Genomic DNA, 14,788 nt, shown 5'->3' with positions numbered 1-14,788 from the left:
GTCTCAACAGGACAATGAAAGTTATGATTAAAAAAGACTCACTGAAACTACGACAGACCATTTCAGTTTAAAGAGACGTCCCATATGTCTTCAGAGGACGTAGCTATTTTGAAAGGAAAAATCACCATCTGATCTTTTTCAGTTTCTTTATTTGCAGTACATAACTTGCATTAACTATACTCGGTCAAAATATAAATTTTCAAATCAAATAAATTATACATAAAATATACACAACAAAAACTTTAAACTCCCTACTTTAACTCCCTAGTCTGTTAAACACTACAGAAACCAGGGTGAGCTCTGGCCTGATGAGCCACTGTGGCTTAGGTGTGGGCTTTGCCTTTGCCTCAATCCATTAGTTTAGGACAGGCTGGTATCCTGTCCTGCATGCTGTGTGCAAACATGGGTCTTTCTTGTGTTTGTGTGGGTTACTGCCAAGTGCTTTGTCTTCCCCCACCTCTAAGAGACACCTGCAGTGGCTACTCTGCACTGGTAATACATACTGTATAAGATTTATAGTTCAAAGTAACACATGTGGGAAGTACAAATGATTAACATAAAGATTAGTCTGTGTTGAATCCCCACCAAAAAGAAAATGAGATAAAAGTTTGTTCACTTATAGCTTTAGAGTGCTGTCTAAAGGTTAACGTGATGTTTGAAGAGAAAAGAGTTTGAATATTAACTTGATGTTTAAAAAGAGGTCAATTTTGAGCTGGGACAAAGAGCTTAAAGGTTTTGTTCACATGTTAAGTCTCTTGGCTGCCCTTCAATAGAAAGGTCAGCACAGGGGACAAGTACATTTAGCTAAAAAAGAACATGAGGTAAAAGTAAGAAGACTATTCAGAAGTGACATTTTCGGCACAGAAGTGCCGGGAAAACTAAATAGAAGAGTCGGTGATATTCTGAAGCCAATTCACTGACATCCATCCAGAAAAGCTGAAAAGCAGATTTTTATCTAACAAATGAGCAAGATAGTTGGAATGACCTTCTCCAGTTTGTAGCATTTCATGTGGTCATTTTTCTCATCAGCGACAGCAAACTGTGGTGATTATTATTATTCTGTGATATTGAGAAACCTTTTTTTGTAGACAGCCTTTGCAGAGCTCTCAGAGCTTGTAAGACTTTCAGCCTGTGGTTCTGTAGGTTTTCAGATCAAGAAGGATGAAAGAGAAATGTGTTCTATCACTTATGCAATTCTGGTTAAACTCCGGCAACACTGATCACCACAGACATGACACGGTCATTTCATAGAAAATACATGGGAAATCATGGCAGACGATACATTTGTACACTTCTAGATTCAAAAAGTATTGTTAAGCCGAATCTTTCAAGTGAATGTATTGTCTGGCTGGATAGGTAGAGGGGGTTTTTCCTATGATTGACACCAGAAGTGCCCTATCTATGCTAGCAGCTAAGGCTCCAATAAAAGCTTTTGTGTTCAAACAAAGTGATAGCTATTTTAGATTTCTTTTTTTTTTCAGGGGCCTACAAAAGAGAACAAAGTCCAATAAGGCAGAAATAGGCCTGGGTTCATCCTATCAATTAAGAGCTTTCCTAACACACGGAGGCACTGTTACAAGAGGAACTGCCTGCAGCAGTCAACAAGGCAAATTTCATATCCCTGGCTCATTATCTGCCTTTCCTGTCTGGCTGGTTTAATCACCCGGTAATAACTTCCAGAGATCACCTTGATGAGGTACGTGCTGGCACAGGCCAGAGTGTGTCACCACATGCTGTCTCGCCAGCGAAAACACTGGCCCCACAGAAGTCAGAAACAGTGAAAGCTAATCCCTCAACAGTGGTTGCAGTTGGCCCTGAGGAGCAACAGGACTGTCTGTCAGTTCGGATCAGTTATTTCAGAAGAGAGGGAGACAAGGCACATTGCTGGCGATTGCAAAAGCCTCTTCCTAACCAGCAGCAGAATTAAGCTATCCAAAGTGAACTGCTCTTTAACCTGTAGGCCTTTTCTTTGTTTCCCTGGTTTTGTTGAGAAAAGAAACGTCTGCAGCCCGTGGGAGTGATTTACCTGCAGAAGCTCCCCAAATGTGCAGTCACTGTTCATTTCTCTTTACAATGTGTACGCCCACCGAGCAAACACTCTGAGAGCTGGAGCTCAGCCGTGAGAGCATGCTCACTGGTTTACAGGACCCAGCCAAAGCCGTACAGCGAGGATGATCTCACGATGTGGGCTAAACTTCTTTTGCGTTGAGAAAGACGCACAATATTTTTGGGGAACATTACAATAATTCCAAGTTGGGGTCTGTTTGCCAAAAGTCACTGACAGTCATTTTTTATCTAAGTTGCTGGAGGCAGGAGTGGGGAGGCATGACTCTGTCACCCCAAACTTTCACAGTACACAAGCTAACAGATCCCAAAGTTCCTGTTATCTTGGGGAAACAAGCAAGCCATGGGACTCACAAATGGAATAATGGGATGTAAATTTTATGTGTCATAATGTGTTATGTGTTTATGTGTCAAGTGTTTCTTTCTCCTCAGCATTCTGGAGGCAGAATAACACACGTTTATTTATTCTTAATACATTCCACACAGACTTCTTTTTAATACAATCACATTCAGACACAATGTGATAACAGCTAGCAGCCATATCACCCTGCAACTCTCAAATGACAACCCACCAAAAGCTCAGCAGGTGTGAGCCTGGTTACTGCTGGAAGAGTTGTTAGTGGGGGCAGTAGGGGGCACTCAACCTGCAGTCTGGGTGCGTCTTAATGCCCCAGTACAGTGACGGAGACACTATATTGTAAAAAGGCGCTGTCCTTTGGACAAGATGTTAAACCAAGGTACTGACTCTCTGTGGTCATTACAAATCCCAGGATGTTTCTTGAAAAAAGTAGGAGTGTTACCCCAGTGTCCTGGCCAAATCATGGCTTCTTAGTAATTCCCATCTCTCAACTGGCTTCATCACTCTGCTCTCCTCCCCACTGATAGCTGGTGTGTGGGGAGCATTCTGATACACTATGGCTGCCGTCGCATCATCAAGGTGGGTGCTGCTCACTGGTGGTGGTGGAGGGGAGTCCCCGTTACCTGTAAAGCACTATGAGTGGAGTGTCCAGACAAGCTCTACATAAGTGTAAGGAATTATTATTATTAAAATGGCCCTTCCTGGTAAGAGGTTCCTCGCAATTACCACTGTAACTGAATCTTCCTGAGTGGACCTGCCTCTCCTAAAGGACTGCTCTTCCCCTTTCCCTGCTGCACAGGGTCACAACTGATTGAACCCACGGTCGGAGGGCCCAATGAGTGTTCAGACCTGTCAACAGTCACAAAATGGACTTACCTTGCCCTCTGGTGGCCGTTCTTTGTAACCACACACCCTGTGTGTTTAGCGGATAGGATATTATAGCGTTAATTTGAGGCGTTTTCATGCCCCAGAATTCTCCTAGTTTCATGTTTACCTTCTAATGTCATTCTCAAGGATTAGGTCCAATGTGCAGCATATTAGGTACAACATAGAGGAGCCACCTTTTTAGTTGTATGTTTAGTGCAGTAATATCCTGCTCTGCATAATGAACAGCAAAGGAAATGCACGAATTTGGAGCATGTGAATTTCAGCCAGGCGTTTTGTATTATCAAATAACGCACTGTTTAGTGTAACAGTTCTTAGGGTTTCCGCCCTTGCTGCTCCTGCCCTGCCAGTTCGTCCGTCACTGCCTGGGCGCGAACCCGGGTCTCCAGCGGCACATAACAGGGAACTTGCCAGCTGAGCTAAAGGAGAACTCCCCCAGCCCAGGCAGCTGACATCCCTGTTATACCCAGTCAGCCCCTGCCCTGCTGCTGCCAGGTACTTGCTTGCTCATCTGCTTGGTGGAAGTGCCGAGAGATGCTTGAGCTAACCTTATGTCACTCCCCCTTGCATTGAGCTTCATGTGCAGGTAAACGGTCCCACCCCCAAGAATCTGAAAATCACCATTTGCAAGGACACAGCAAGAAGACAGCTACTCGCATCTTCCCTGAGAAGCACAATAATCAAGGATAGTGAGGATTCTTCATCAGGGTCCTCTCAGATGAGGAGTATCATGTATCATGTGGGTCTCAAACTAGTTAAGGTCTTTCAGCCAAAGGGCCAGTCCCCATGGTTGGTCCTTCAGTTCCCTCCAGCCCCCAGAACAACTCTCAGCTCATTGACAGGGCTCCATGAAAAACAAGCCTTCTACTTCACAGCCTCCAAGCGTGACTCCATGAATGAAACATGAAGCAGCAGAGATATGGGCAGCCTAGAAACACCCCAGTCCCTTGCAAAGCAGAGCTGCCCCTGCCATGCTTGTTAATCCCACTACCTATACCACAGTACAGGATATCCCACTACCCACACCACAGTGCAGGATTTCCAGTCAAGGGCTGAAAGTTGTGCCACTTCTATCACGTCCCCAGCCCAGACATCCTAAAAGGTGGTGTAAAATTCCTTTGGCTGCCCATGCAGGCATCTTGCCATTTCCACGGATCACTGCTCTGCCCTCACTGACAGGTCTTATCAAATGATAGGTGCCCCCTGCTCCTCCCTCACCTGGGGGCCTCCAGGCCTCCAGTCTTTCCAGGAGAGAAATCTTCACCTCCTCCACATCTTCGTAAATAATTGATCCTGAAACCTCATGGCCCCATCACGTCGTCATCCTACTCCATCTACCCACTCAGCCTCTTTATCATCTTTCTTCTCCATGTCCCTTTATCTCCTTAAAAGCATATCGTGCACATCTCAAAAAATGCACATTCACTAGTAAGTGGATTTATACAAATTCTTCTATAGCGGAAAGAAATGTTCACATCAGTATCAAAGTAATATATAATTCAATAATATATTGGGGCTAATAATTCTCTCCTCTAGTTGCTTATTAATATATACTGTGAATGTTCCGAGGAGAAGTTAAGGATTAATGGGTTAGTGGTAGAATATAAGCAGACTTCTATCGCTCTGTAACCTGTTAAATCTCTTCTTCACGTAACTGTCTCTCCAGAAATACAAGGTAAATATTCTTGAGCTTTATTTATCAAGTAGTCTTTTTTTCAGTCATTTTTCATTGTGTCTTTTGAAAGTGGAAGTCTTTAGATTACATTGTTAAACATGTTTGGTTTAAAAAAAAATGACATACCAAGGTGACATTTGTCATTTATTTCACTTTAAATAGAAACTCACATTACAGAGCAAATTATACAGAAAAGGAAGACTGTAAAGCGAGACAGTTTTATTACTAGAGTGAAAATTCATGGATATGAAGTCCTGACGGGATGCTTATAAAGATACTTAGTCTGTGCCAGCAGCCTAAGCAGTGGAACAATGAAATGTAAATGTGCACTGGGGAGCATATTCATGTGGACATTGGTGGTCCTGTTTGACTACCAGTTGCAGTGGGGCTGACAAAATCAACAAAAATCATGATACTTTAACTCTAATACTAGCCTACAACAAAATACAGTCTCAAAGAAAATTGTAATTTATCCCATTAAAGCAATAACTCCTTCTAACTTTAATTAGAAGCCTTGTAAAAGTACCTTGTGTAGGAATATCTTAATTGAAGTGAAATTTATCTATAATGTGACATCCCATCTCTGCACAGAAATTCTGTCAAACGCCATAGTCACTCACTATAAAATCAAGCACTCATTATGCACTTTAATAGTTTGCTCGTCATGTCTGCCTTTACAGAGACTCCTGTCACCACAGACACTGTGTTTACTATAGACCTATGCCAAACTTCCAAGTGTAGAAATGAACACTCATCCTTTGAATAACTGTCATTAGATTTTGGATCATGATGTTGGGTGACTTCAACAACCGTTAACATAAAGGGAGGCTTGCAAGCCAAGGTTTTCTTTCTGTCTCTTCTTGACTCCTTAGGATTTACTCAACACGTACTGTATCAGAACTCACCCCTTCCAAAACACTCATCCTTGAATTAGTTATTACCAGTGTTGTGAAAGTTCAAAACTTTATAATTGTTAATAACCTCCAAGTTATTATGTTCATTCACTCATTACCTTTGAGGTTGTAGACCTTAGCTCAATCAGCCATCAGAAGTTGACAGATAAATCCCACAGATATGACCAGATTTAATGGCATTGCCAGTACAAATCTCAGGTGTTTAGAGATTACAGATGCAGATATATGCCATTATTCATAAAATGTATGGAATGGTCAAAAATATTTGTTTTAAATGCCAAACACGTTTTTAAAATGCTACCATCTTAAGGTATGCAGAAATTTACTAGCTGCAAGTGGGGAAGTATATTAAAACCTGATAAAGATCAAGATAAAGCAAGTGAGTTGAGTTGACAGCTGGTTTTCCACGCTGATGAGAATAGGTGGCGATGTGGTCCAGGATTCTCTTACTTTTCCACAGAAGAAAAAACATGTAAGAGCGAGGCAGAGGACAGGTGACGCAGTGGCTGAAATTCAGAGGAAGCTTTCCGAGAGAGAGAGGAGCAGAGGAAAGCTGATGGAGTCGAGGGAGAGAGAGAAATAGAGGACTGAGCAGGAGAAGGAAGGAGATAAGAGATGAACTTGAGGCCATTTTTGAGTGTGAGGTGACATTAAGAAATGAGGTTGGATATGTGTAGAGAAGCCTAATGTTCCTCTGCAGGAGAGAGCCTGAATTCCATTTCAGTTCAGGAGCACAAACACAGATGTCAAGGAGCTGATGACCTCCAACAATTAAGTACCATCTTCCATTATTAAACAGAAGTACTTCAAATGCAAATTCCATCTTCAAGCGTAATTATGCTTGGACATGATCACGGACATCACGGATGAGTGTGGACATCTAGAAGGAACTAGTGTGGGGAAAAAAAAGCTGAATTATAAAACAATGTAATATGTCTTTGTGAATTATTTGACCGAAAAAGCATACATTTTTATCTATGGCAGATATCTTCATGGCAAAATAAAAATAGACAACAAGATTTTTCTAAACAGCATCTAGTTAACTCCCATGTCAAATGGGAATGATTGAATGAGAAAGAAACAGAATGTTATGACAGTCTTATTAGTATTATGATTTGTAACTGTCCCCTCTTCTGTGACAAAGAAAAACAGGTGTTTTGTGCTTTAGTGTTATTGGGTATCAGCTTGTACTGGAAGCCTGTCTTCATTCACACTTCACAGAAATAGTTACAGGAAGGCTGAGTCTCATTAATTGGTCATTCCAAAGTGGTTGGGTGTATAATCAGAAATAATTCATTAAAATTAAACAATGATTTTATACAAAATGAAAACATGTATAAGGAATAGAGTATCACCATTCTACATTCCTCTTGTTTTTCCATATTAAACAAGAATAAAAAAGGAACTATGAACTGTCAGAGCAAACTTTCAAACTCATTTATATATATATATGGACACAAGTCCATGTATGATCCAATCTTTTTGTTAGATATAGGTAAATCAGTAGAATTCGTATGTGCAGTTTACAAATATTTAGGATTATTTTATAACCTTTGTCAGTAAGTATAGTTTAATGATTTGCATTGCATTTTTTTTACGTGATTAATGCTGCAAGCTGAATGGTACCAATACTCGTCCGTGATCCTATGAGGCACTGCCTGTTTGTCCACATCAATCATGTGAGGAACAATGTTTTCATTAATAATGAATAAAAGACCTTTAAGTGATACTACCACAGTCAAGTTTCATTAAGTCTTACTGCCTCAGGGTCACTATGTGAAACAGGTGAAGCTGTCACACTGTGGCACATAGGAGGTGTTCAGTGACAAAGAGACAGCTATCAGAGATGTTCCTGGATTTCTTTGTCAGAAACCATAAAGGAATTAAAATATCCAGAAATACTGTATTTATCATATGGCACTAAAGTGAGTAGGTGACTGAAGTTATACACACAAAATGGTGTCCAACAACACCAAGTAGAAACTTGGCCTTTTATTTTTTTAAAAACCAAGATAATCTGTTGAGGAAATGTGAGAAATAACTTTTGCTCATAATTACCATTACCATTATGAGTAAAACCAAAGATTATAAAATGCTCTACACGTGAAAGAGCCTTTCAAGTATATTTTAAAGTGGGGGAAAATCGCATTAACAGAATTATTGAACAGCTGGATTTGGCTTCGAATTTACATTTGTTAATCGGAAAATACTTCAAACCACCAATTCCCTCCCCCGCCGTCAAGCTCATCAGTGAAGCGGTGATAGATTAAAGACGCCTTGAAGTTGACATTCACTGACTTCAGTTTCAACACTGCGCAACGTCAGCCGTTTAAACTGCTGTTAATACTAAGCAAGTGTCTGGTATTTACATTCTGCAAAAACGGTAAGAACCTTTCGCATTTTAACTTTTCACATATCAAAAGAGCAATAAGGCTAATGATTCTCTCATCTGGTTACCTTTGTTAATGCTGTGAAAAGAAGTTGAAACTCATCGTGGAAGTGGTAGAATATAACCAGACCTGAATCGCTCTGTAACTTGTTAAAGCTCTTTTCACGTAATAGCGAAGCTACAATCTCCCGGGACACAAGAAGGCTTCACAGCCGAAACATTGTGTTTTCTGTCTTCTCTTTTCAGCATGGAATAAAACTATTGTTCCTTTGCATTCTTAAGCATGACATGGGTTTAATGGACACACAGTCCTTAAGAGCTCTGTGCCGGGAAAGTATATTCAGTACAGAGGTACTTCAGCCGTTCAGTGGCCACAATCGCTATACATGGTGTTGTCTTGTCCATGCTCCTGTTGCTATATGGACCTAATTCCAGTTGTCTAGACTAGCCTAGCAAACCTTATACCAGGCAGCCTATACACTACCTGTCAGTTTTCTGCAAAAAGGCAGGTCTTAAGGAAAAGGCAATGTTTTACTTGTGTCATGCTGAAGCACTGCATGCTTATGAAAATCCAGTACCCATTTCGCTTGAAGAAGCTCTTGCTCATTTGTAGTCTTGCAAGAAGTAACAGCATGTTCCTTTTACAGTATATCCAGGTGATGGAAAAGCCTTACATCTTAGCCACTGCTCCTGGTCATGCTGATGGGATCCATAAGCGCTTTGAAACCATTGTGGAGAAGCACTTCACCCTCGTCTCCACTGGCGAGTTCACCAAGAGCAGAGAGCGCTTTGCAGACAAGATCCAAGCAGTGTTCATGTGGAATGCTCTACCTGAGATCGACAGGGATCTCCTGCGCTCCCTACCTAACCTGAAGGTGGTGGTCAATGGAGGGGTAGGGGTTGACCATCTTGACATCCCTCTCATCAACAGCTTTGGGGTAAAAGTGACCAACACCCCACATATTGTTGATAATGCTACTGCGGACTTAGGCATGGCCTTGATGCTGGCATCAGCCCGCAAGCTTATAGAGGGTAACTTTCCTCCTTCTGTGACTCTTTCAGAATTTTCACTATGTTCAGTGGTATAATTGTTTCTTCTGTTGGTTTTGCTAGCTAGGTTGAATGCTGTGTCTCAGTCTGCAGGGCTTAAAGCTGTGAGGCAGGGAAGAAGTTCCCTGTGATCAGACAGACTTTACCTTATATCCAAAACTGTGGCTTTGAGGCACTTAAGTTTAATTTTAGTTACTTTTTAGTTTTAATTTTAGTTTACTTTACTTCAGTATTAGTTAGTAGATGAACAACAGAAAATAATGTTTATTTTTACCATCATAATGATATCAGTGTTTGCTTCCCAAATTATCTGCAATCATTTTTTTCTTAATTTAAACAATTTCTGAAACCAAACATAAGGCAGTTTTCTGCCACAGTTTCTACTTATCCCATTGGAAAATTTTGTTGAGTTTCATTTGTATAAGGAATGAACTATTTTTTGGGCCACAGGAATCTTTGCTTTTTTTATTCTTGGCATATAGTTACCTAATTTCTCTTATTTTAAAATTGGACCCTCAAATATCACAGTCAACCAGCCCTGTGTAAAACTAAAACACTTCAGTTTACATAGACATTTGAGGAGAAAGGTGGGTCTTTCTTCATCAATCTTGCATCACTTACATTATGTCAGGTCATTTATAGTAATCACCTGCTGTAAAAGAATGATGAAAATGCTTCCCAGAAGAAAAAAACTTTGTCAATTTAGGTGTGCATCCAACATATGGTATCCATCTCCATCGTCTACTGTAACTTAAGTAGAAGTTTTTTATATCAACCTCTCTTTTGTTGTGACTGATTACCTGAACTCCTCTGCTGTGTAGGCAGCTTGACCTGTATCTAAATGGGGCCAGGAGGTCAGTGGCACAGCTATGTTGCTAGAACATGTGTTGTTGCAGTTTACTATAAACCTTCATGTGAATGGTTTTGGCACTTGATGCTCTGTTTTGTGTTTTAGACATGACGTAGTGTTCTATGGTATGGTTTTGTGGTGACGTGATATTGTGTTTCGGCAGGTTACAGATTTTCTCTTTACCACGAGACAAAGCACCTCCCAGAAGTTGCCCTCGGCATCGATGTTAGCGGTGCTACTCTCGGCATCATCGGAATGGGCAGGATTGGATATAAGGTTGCTCAAAGAGCTCACGGATTTGAAATGAAAATCTTATATCACAACCGCAGTCGGAGGTACAAGTACATACAAATACATCAGTGCATCATCCAGGCTGCAATCACATACAGCACCACCCTCATTATACCAGACTAATAGGGGGGAAGGTGTGCCCATTGTTGCCAAATGTCCATTAAATAACTGATCCATTTTCAAATGAAATTCCCATTTTAATTTGTGGCAATCTTAGATCCCACTTTGCATTCTTAGCAGACGTTACAGGCCTCTCCACCTCACTAGCTGCAGTGATAACATCATGATGCTGGGTGACTTCAATATACTGTACACAAGGGAGGCTTGCAAGTCAAGAGCTCTCTGTCTCTTCTTGACTGCTTAGCATTTACTAAACACCTATATGACCCCACCCTTTAATTAGTTAATACTAGTGGTGTGAAAATTCAAAACTTTATATTTGTTAATAAGCTCCAACTCTTTATATTCAATCACACATTCCCTTTGTAGAGCGATTTTGAACCTTGACGGATAAACTCTTCAGTTGTAACTAGATTTAATGGTATTGCAAGTACAAATCTCAGTGGTTCAGGGATTGTAGAAGAAGAGTAAAGTATTAGTCATTCGTATTAATAAAATCATTAATAATAAAGTAATGTCTAATGTTTAATGCCTACATACCATTCAAAGGAGGCTGTTTTTGAATGTGAGATGACATCAGGAAAGGATGTTAGGTAAGAGAAATGAAACATTTTATTTCAGGTACAAAAATACAGTAGTTAATGAGTATTCAAGCTCTAATAACAAAGTACCATCTTCCATAATTAAACAGCAGTACTGTATTGAGTATTGCCCTCGGTGTCTGTCACTGAGAGTTGTCTCCACGCAGGAAAGTAGAGGAGGAGAGAGCTGTGGAAGCGCATTACTGTGAGAAGATGGACGAGCTGCTGCAAAAGTCTGATTTTGTCATGCTAGTGGTAAACCTGTCACCACAGACACACAAATTGATAGGGGCCAGGGAGCTGAGCCTGATGAAGCCCACCAGCACACTCATCAACATCAGCAGAGGTAGGTGCTTGAATGAAAAACACAAAAAGACAGAACCCTTCAAAAATGCACATTTTCAGGTTTTGGTAGTGTTATCAGGAATTGAAAAGAAACATTAAATAGCACATTCAGATTTCATTTTTTAAGCATAACATAGCACAGTCTTGACTGTGGATATTTTACAAACTTCTGGAAGGAAGTCAGTACTGTGGGAAACAATAACAATAAGCTGCATTATGAAAAATGTATTACAGTATTTGTTTGTGGTTGGTATTTCTAAACAATTCTTTGACCGACAAAGACAACTTCCCATGCAAAGCTACCAGCACCACATAACTGAGCAAAATAATTAAAATGAGTTTTGCTCCAAAAAGTCAGTGGCAGATATTTCCGTGGCAAAATAAGGACAATAATTAGCCAAATGGCAGCTTATTTACCCCATGTCAAATGGGACTACTTCTGTGACAAAGAGAAGCAGATGTTTTGTGCTTTAGTGTAATTGGGTATCTTCCTAGGGTCTGAGTTGGACCTGAGCAACAGATGGACAGGTGAATGTATCATAGGAGCTTGTATTGTAAACCTGTCTTCATTCACACTTCACAGCAACAGGAGCTGTTACAGGAAGGCTGAGTCTCATTAATTGGTCATTCCAAAGTGGTTGGGTATATAATCATTGACTACTCAAATAAACATTCATTAAAATTGAGATTTATTAAAAGTAATTCAAATTAAACTGACTTCAACAGGTGTAATCATACCCCTCTGTGGATGCCACAGGCAGTTTGTTAGTCCTCGTGCTGATGTGAAGAAATAATTCAGTAATCATCTAATAATAAGAGGGAAACAGAAGCTGTCAGGGGACAATAGTTTTATTACTCCTTTTCATGTGCTCTCGCATACGGCCTAGTTTCCATATGTAAAAATTAGTGTTTTAACTGGCATGTTTTCCAGTTGGCTGGTTTAAGTTATGTATTGTTAAAGACAAACATGTTCTCCTTCTTGGCCGAAGGCTTGGTGGTGGACCAGGATGCCCTGGTAGATGCGCTTCAGAAAGGAGTGATTGGAGCTGCAGCTCTGGATGTCACTTACCCTGAACCTCTGCCAAGGTCAGTCTGTGCAAATCACCCCCTGTCATTGCTCTGTCATTGTAGCCCACAGTTCTTTTCTGTTCCCTGCTTAACCAGGGGCTGTGGCGGCACTGGAGGTTAAGTCTGCAGCTTCACAGTTCTTGTGTCCAGAGTTCAGTTTCAGTGTGGCCTGCCTTCTGTGTGGTTTGTGCATGTTGTTTTTGGATTTGTCAGAGTTTTTTCTGAGTGCTCCTTCCTGAGTGATGACCCTGGTATTTCAACTGTGATCAATATATATGTTGCCTTGGTCAGGGTGACTGATTTACTTGCGCAGCTCAGCTTCCTCAGCCAGTGTTGTCTTCTCTGTATAGCAAGAATTTGATGGTGACAGGCAGTTTATTGATTCGTAATCGTAAGCGGAGTTTAAGTGTTCTTATCTGGAAAGCCAAATCGGGGAAGAGGACCACCTTAAAGGGGCAACTAGTGACACAGAATGAACACTTCAAAAGTTAGTGGCAATATCACAGCCTGTGGAGCGATACCTAGTGACATCAACATATTGTGCTGCGGTTCTTTGCCTCTATAGAGATCACCCCTTGCTCGGGCTTGAGAATGTCATTGTGCTGCCGCACATGGGAACCCATACTTTTGAGACAACCCAGAAGATGGTGGAGAGAATGGTCACTAATGCCCTGGCTGTCCTCAGCGGAAACTCAGCCCCTGATGAGATGCAGTCATAATGCCAGGGGTGGGAAGGGTTCTGCGTTGGATCTGGAGTTTCAGGAACCCAACACTCAAGAACTGGACCTGCCTAGCACAGCACTGGAAATAACCTGACACTGTGTTCTTCTTGTACTGTAACTATGCAAGTTCTCTGGGAGTTGGAGAACAGGCCTGTCTACAATCACATGTATCTCATCAGTTATAGATGTGTTATAGACATGTTATAGATGTGTAATGGACACAACTGTTCACCTGAGCACAACTGTGGGTGGCTCCCTTGTTATTGGTAGTTAAAGCTGATTTCAGGATGGTTTCAACAGTTGTGAAAATCTCAAAGGATAAAATGACTCTATGACATTGCCTGAAAGCACAGTGAAATCCTAATAATAGTATGTTTTTTTTTCTGTTTCTCTCTCATACAGGTTTTATGCTTATGGTTTTAAATAATAATCCTAGTGTAAAAAGGTTAACATAAATTTAAAGATAAACTACAAATTGGAATGACTAATATCTGTGTGTTTAAAAAATTAAGATTCATTCATATTTTACATGAAATGTATAGTATGTATGTGCAAAGTCACAGCGTCTCTATTCAGGAGTTGACGCTCTTGAGTAAAGTAATAACAGTGTGGTGCAAGCACTTGTTGGGTGCATTAAGATTTCAGTTTTCCTCTTTGTCGAATTCCTGGGAAATTATGCAGGAACAAATGTTGTCCACTAGAGGGGAGTCTGAGCCACTTGTACACAATTGTAGACCGTCTGATTCCGTACATTCGCTTTTACTTTTCTAATGATTTTCTATGCTATTCATACTCTTCGCAATACATTTTGTCTTTTACTTTGGTTTATCTGTATGTCTAACGTGCACCTGAAGATTATATACTTTATTTCCACAAAATACCTCAGATTAAATTCTATGTCAATAATTTATTATTATAACATATTATAACATCACCAAAAATGTTAGGATATTTTCTTAAATGTACATTGTAAATCAACATAAATAAAAATGTTAAAACTTTTGTCTTGCATGTTTTTCTGCGATGACATGTCAAAGTGTTTCATATTGTGAATTATTATTGCAACTCTACTGCAGACATTCTAGGTCCTGACCGGTTAAGTGAATAAAAAACTCAGAATGAAAACCTGCTTTAAGGAACAGAGTATCACTGTCCTATGTTCCTCTTGTTTTTCATGTTAAACAAGGATGAAAAAAAGAACTATGAACTGTCAGAGTAAACTTTATAACTCATTCATATACACACGTCCCTGTACGTTCCACACCATTTTTTTTGTAAATAGTTAAATCAGTAGAAATCGTATTTGCCACTTGCAATAACTGAAAAAAAAAATTGATGAAGGTTGATTTATTTTGGATTTTGGAAGTGAATAGTAGTGTTACAGGGTGAATGATCCCAATACATGTCTGTGATCCTATGAAAAGTGGCTGTTTGTCCACATCAATCATTTGAGAAACAATGTTTTCATTAATAATG

General features: G+C 40.2%; 1 protein-coding gene across 2 annotated transcripts; it reads left to right on the top strand.

The window, feature by feature from the left end:
• Nucleotides 1–4,905: 4,905 nt before the first annotated feature.
• Nucleotides 4,906–14,314, top strand: LOC102699097 (probable 2-ketogluconate reductase). 2 transcript variants are annotated; one of them, XM_006635863.3, is made up of 6 exons: nt 4,906–4,982; nt 8,933–9,317; nt 10,349–10,520; nt 11,345–11,523; nt 12,512–12,608; nt 13,156–14,314. In XM_006635863.3, the coding sequence occupies exons 2-6, from the start codon at nt 8,945–8,947 to the stop codon at nt 13,307–13,309; spliced, it is 975 nt and encodes a 324-aa protein (XP_006635926.2). In that variant the 5' UTR covers nt 4,906–4,982; nt 8,933–8,944; the 3' UTR covers nt 13,310–14,314. The 2 variants fall into 2 exon arrangements, with proteins under 2 accessions (XP_006635926.2, XP_015213081.2); XM_015357595.2 differs by lacking the exon at nt 4,906–4,982 and adding an exon at nt 8,129–8,279.
• The last annotated feature ends 474 nt before the right edge of the window (nt 14,315–14,788 follow it).

The sequence above is a fragment of the Lepisosteus oculatus genome, chromosome 10 (assembly GCF_040954835.1).
Source record: "Lepisosteus oculatus isolate fLepOcu1 chromosome 10, fLepOcu1.hap2, whole genome shotgun sequence".
In the NCBI taxonomy this organism is placed as follows: Eukaryota; Metazoa; Chordata; class Actinopteri; order Semionotiformes; family Lepisosteidae; genus Lepisosteus; species Lepisosteus oculatus.
Note: the sequence above shows the minus strand (reverse complement) of the source record. Positions and strands in the feature narration are given on the sequence as shown.

Excerpts from the sequence above, each read along its gene's own strand:
- LOC102699097 (XM_006635863.3), top strand. The coding sequence starts at position 8,945 with ATGGAAAAGCCTTACATCTTAGCCACTGCTCCTGGTCATGCTGATGGG. Across the intron at positions 9,318-10,348 it reads AGCCCGCAAGCTTATAGAGG|GTTACAGATTTTCTCTTTAC; the intron begins GTAACTTTCCTC and ends GTGTTTCGGCAG. Across the intron at positions 10,521-11,344 it reads TATCACAACCGCAGTCGGAG|GAAAGTAGAGGAGGAGAGAG; the intron begins GTACAAGTACAT and ends GTCTCCACGCAG.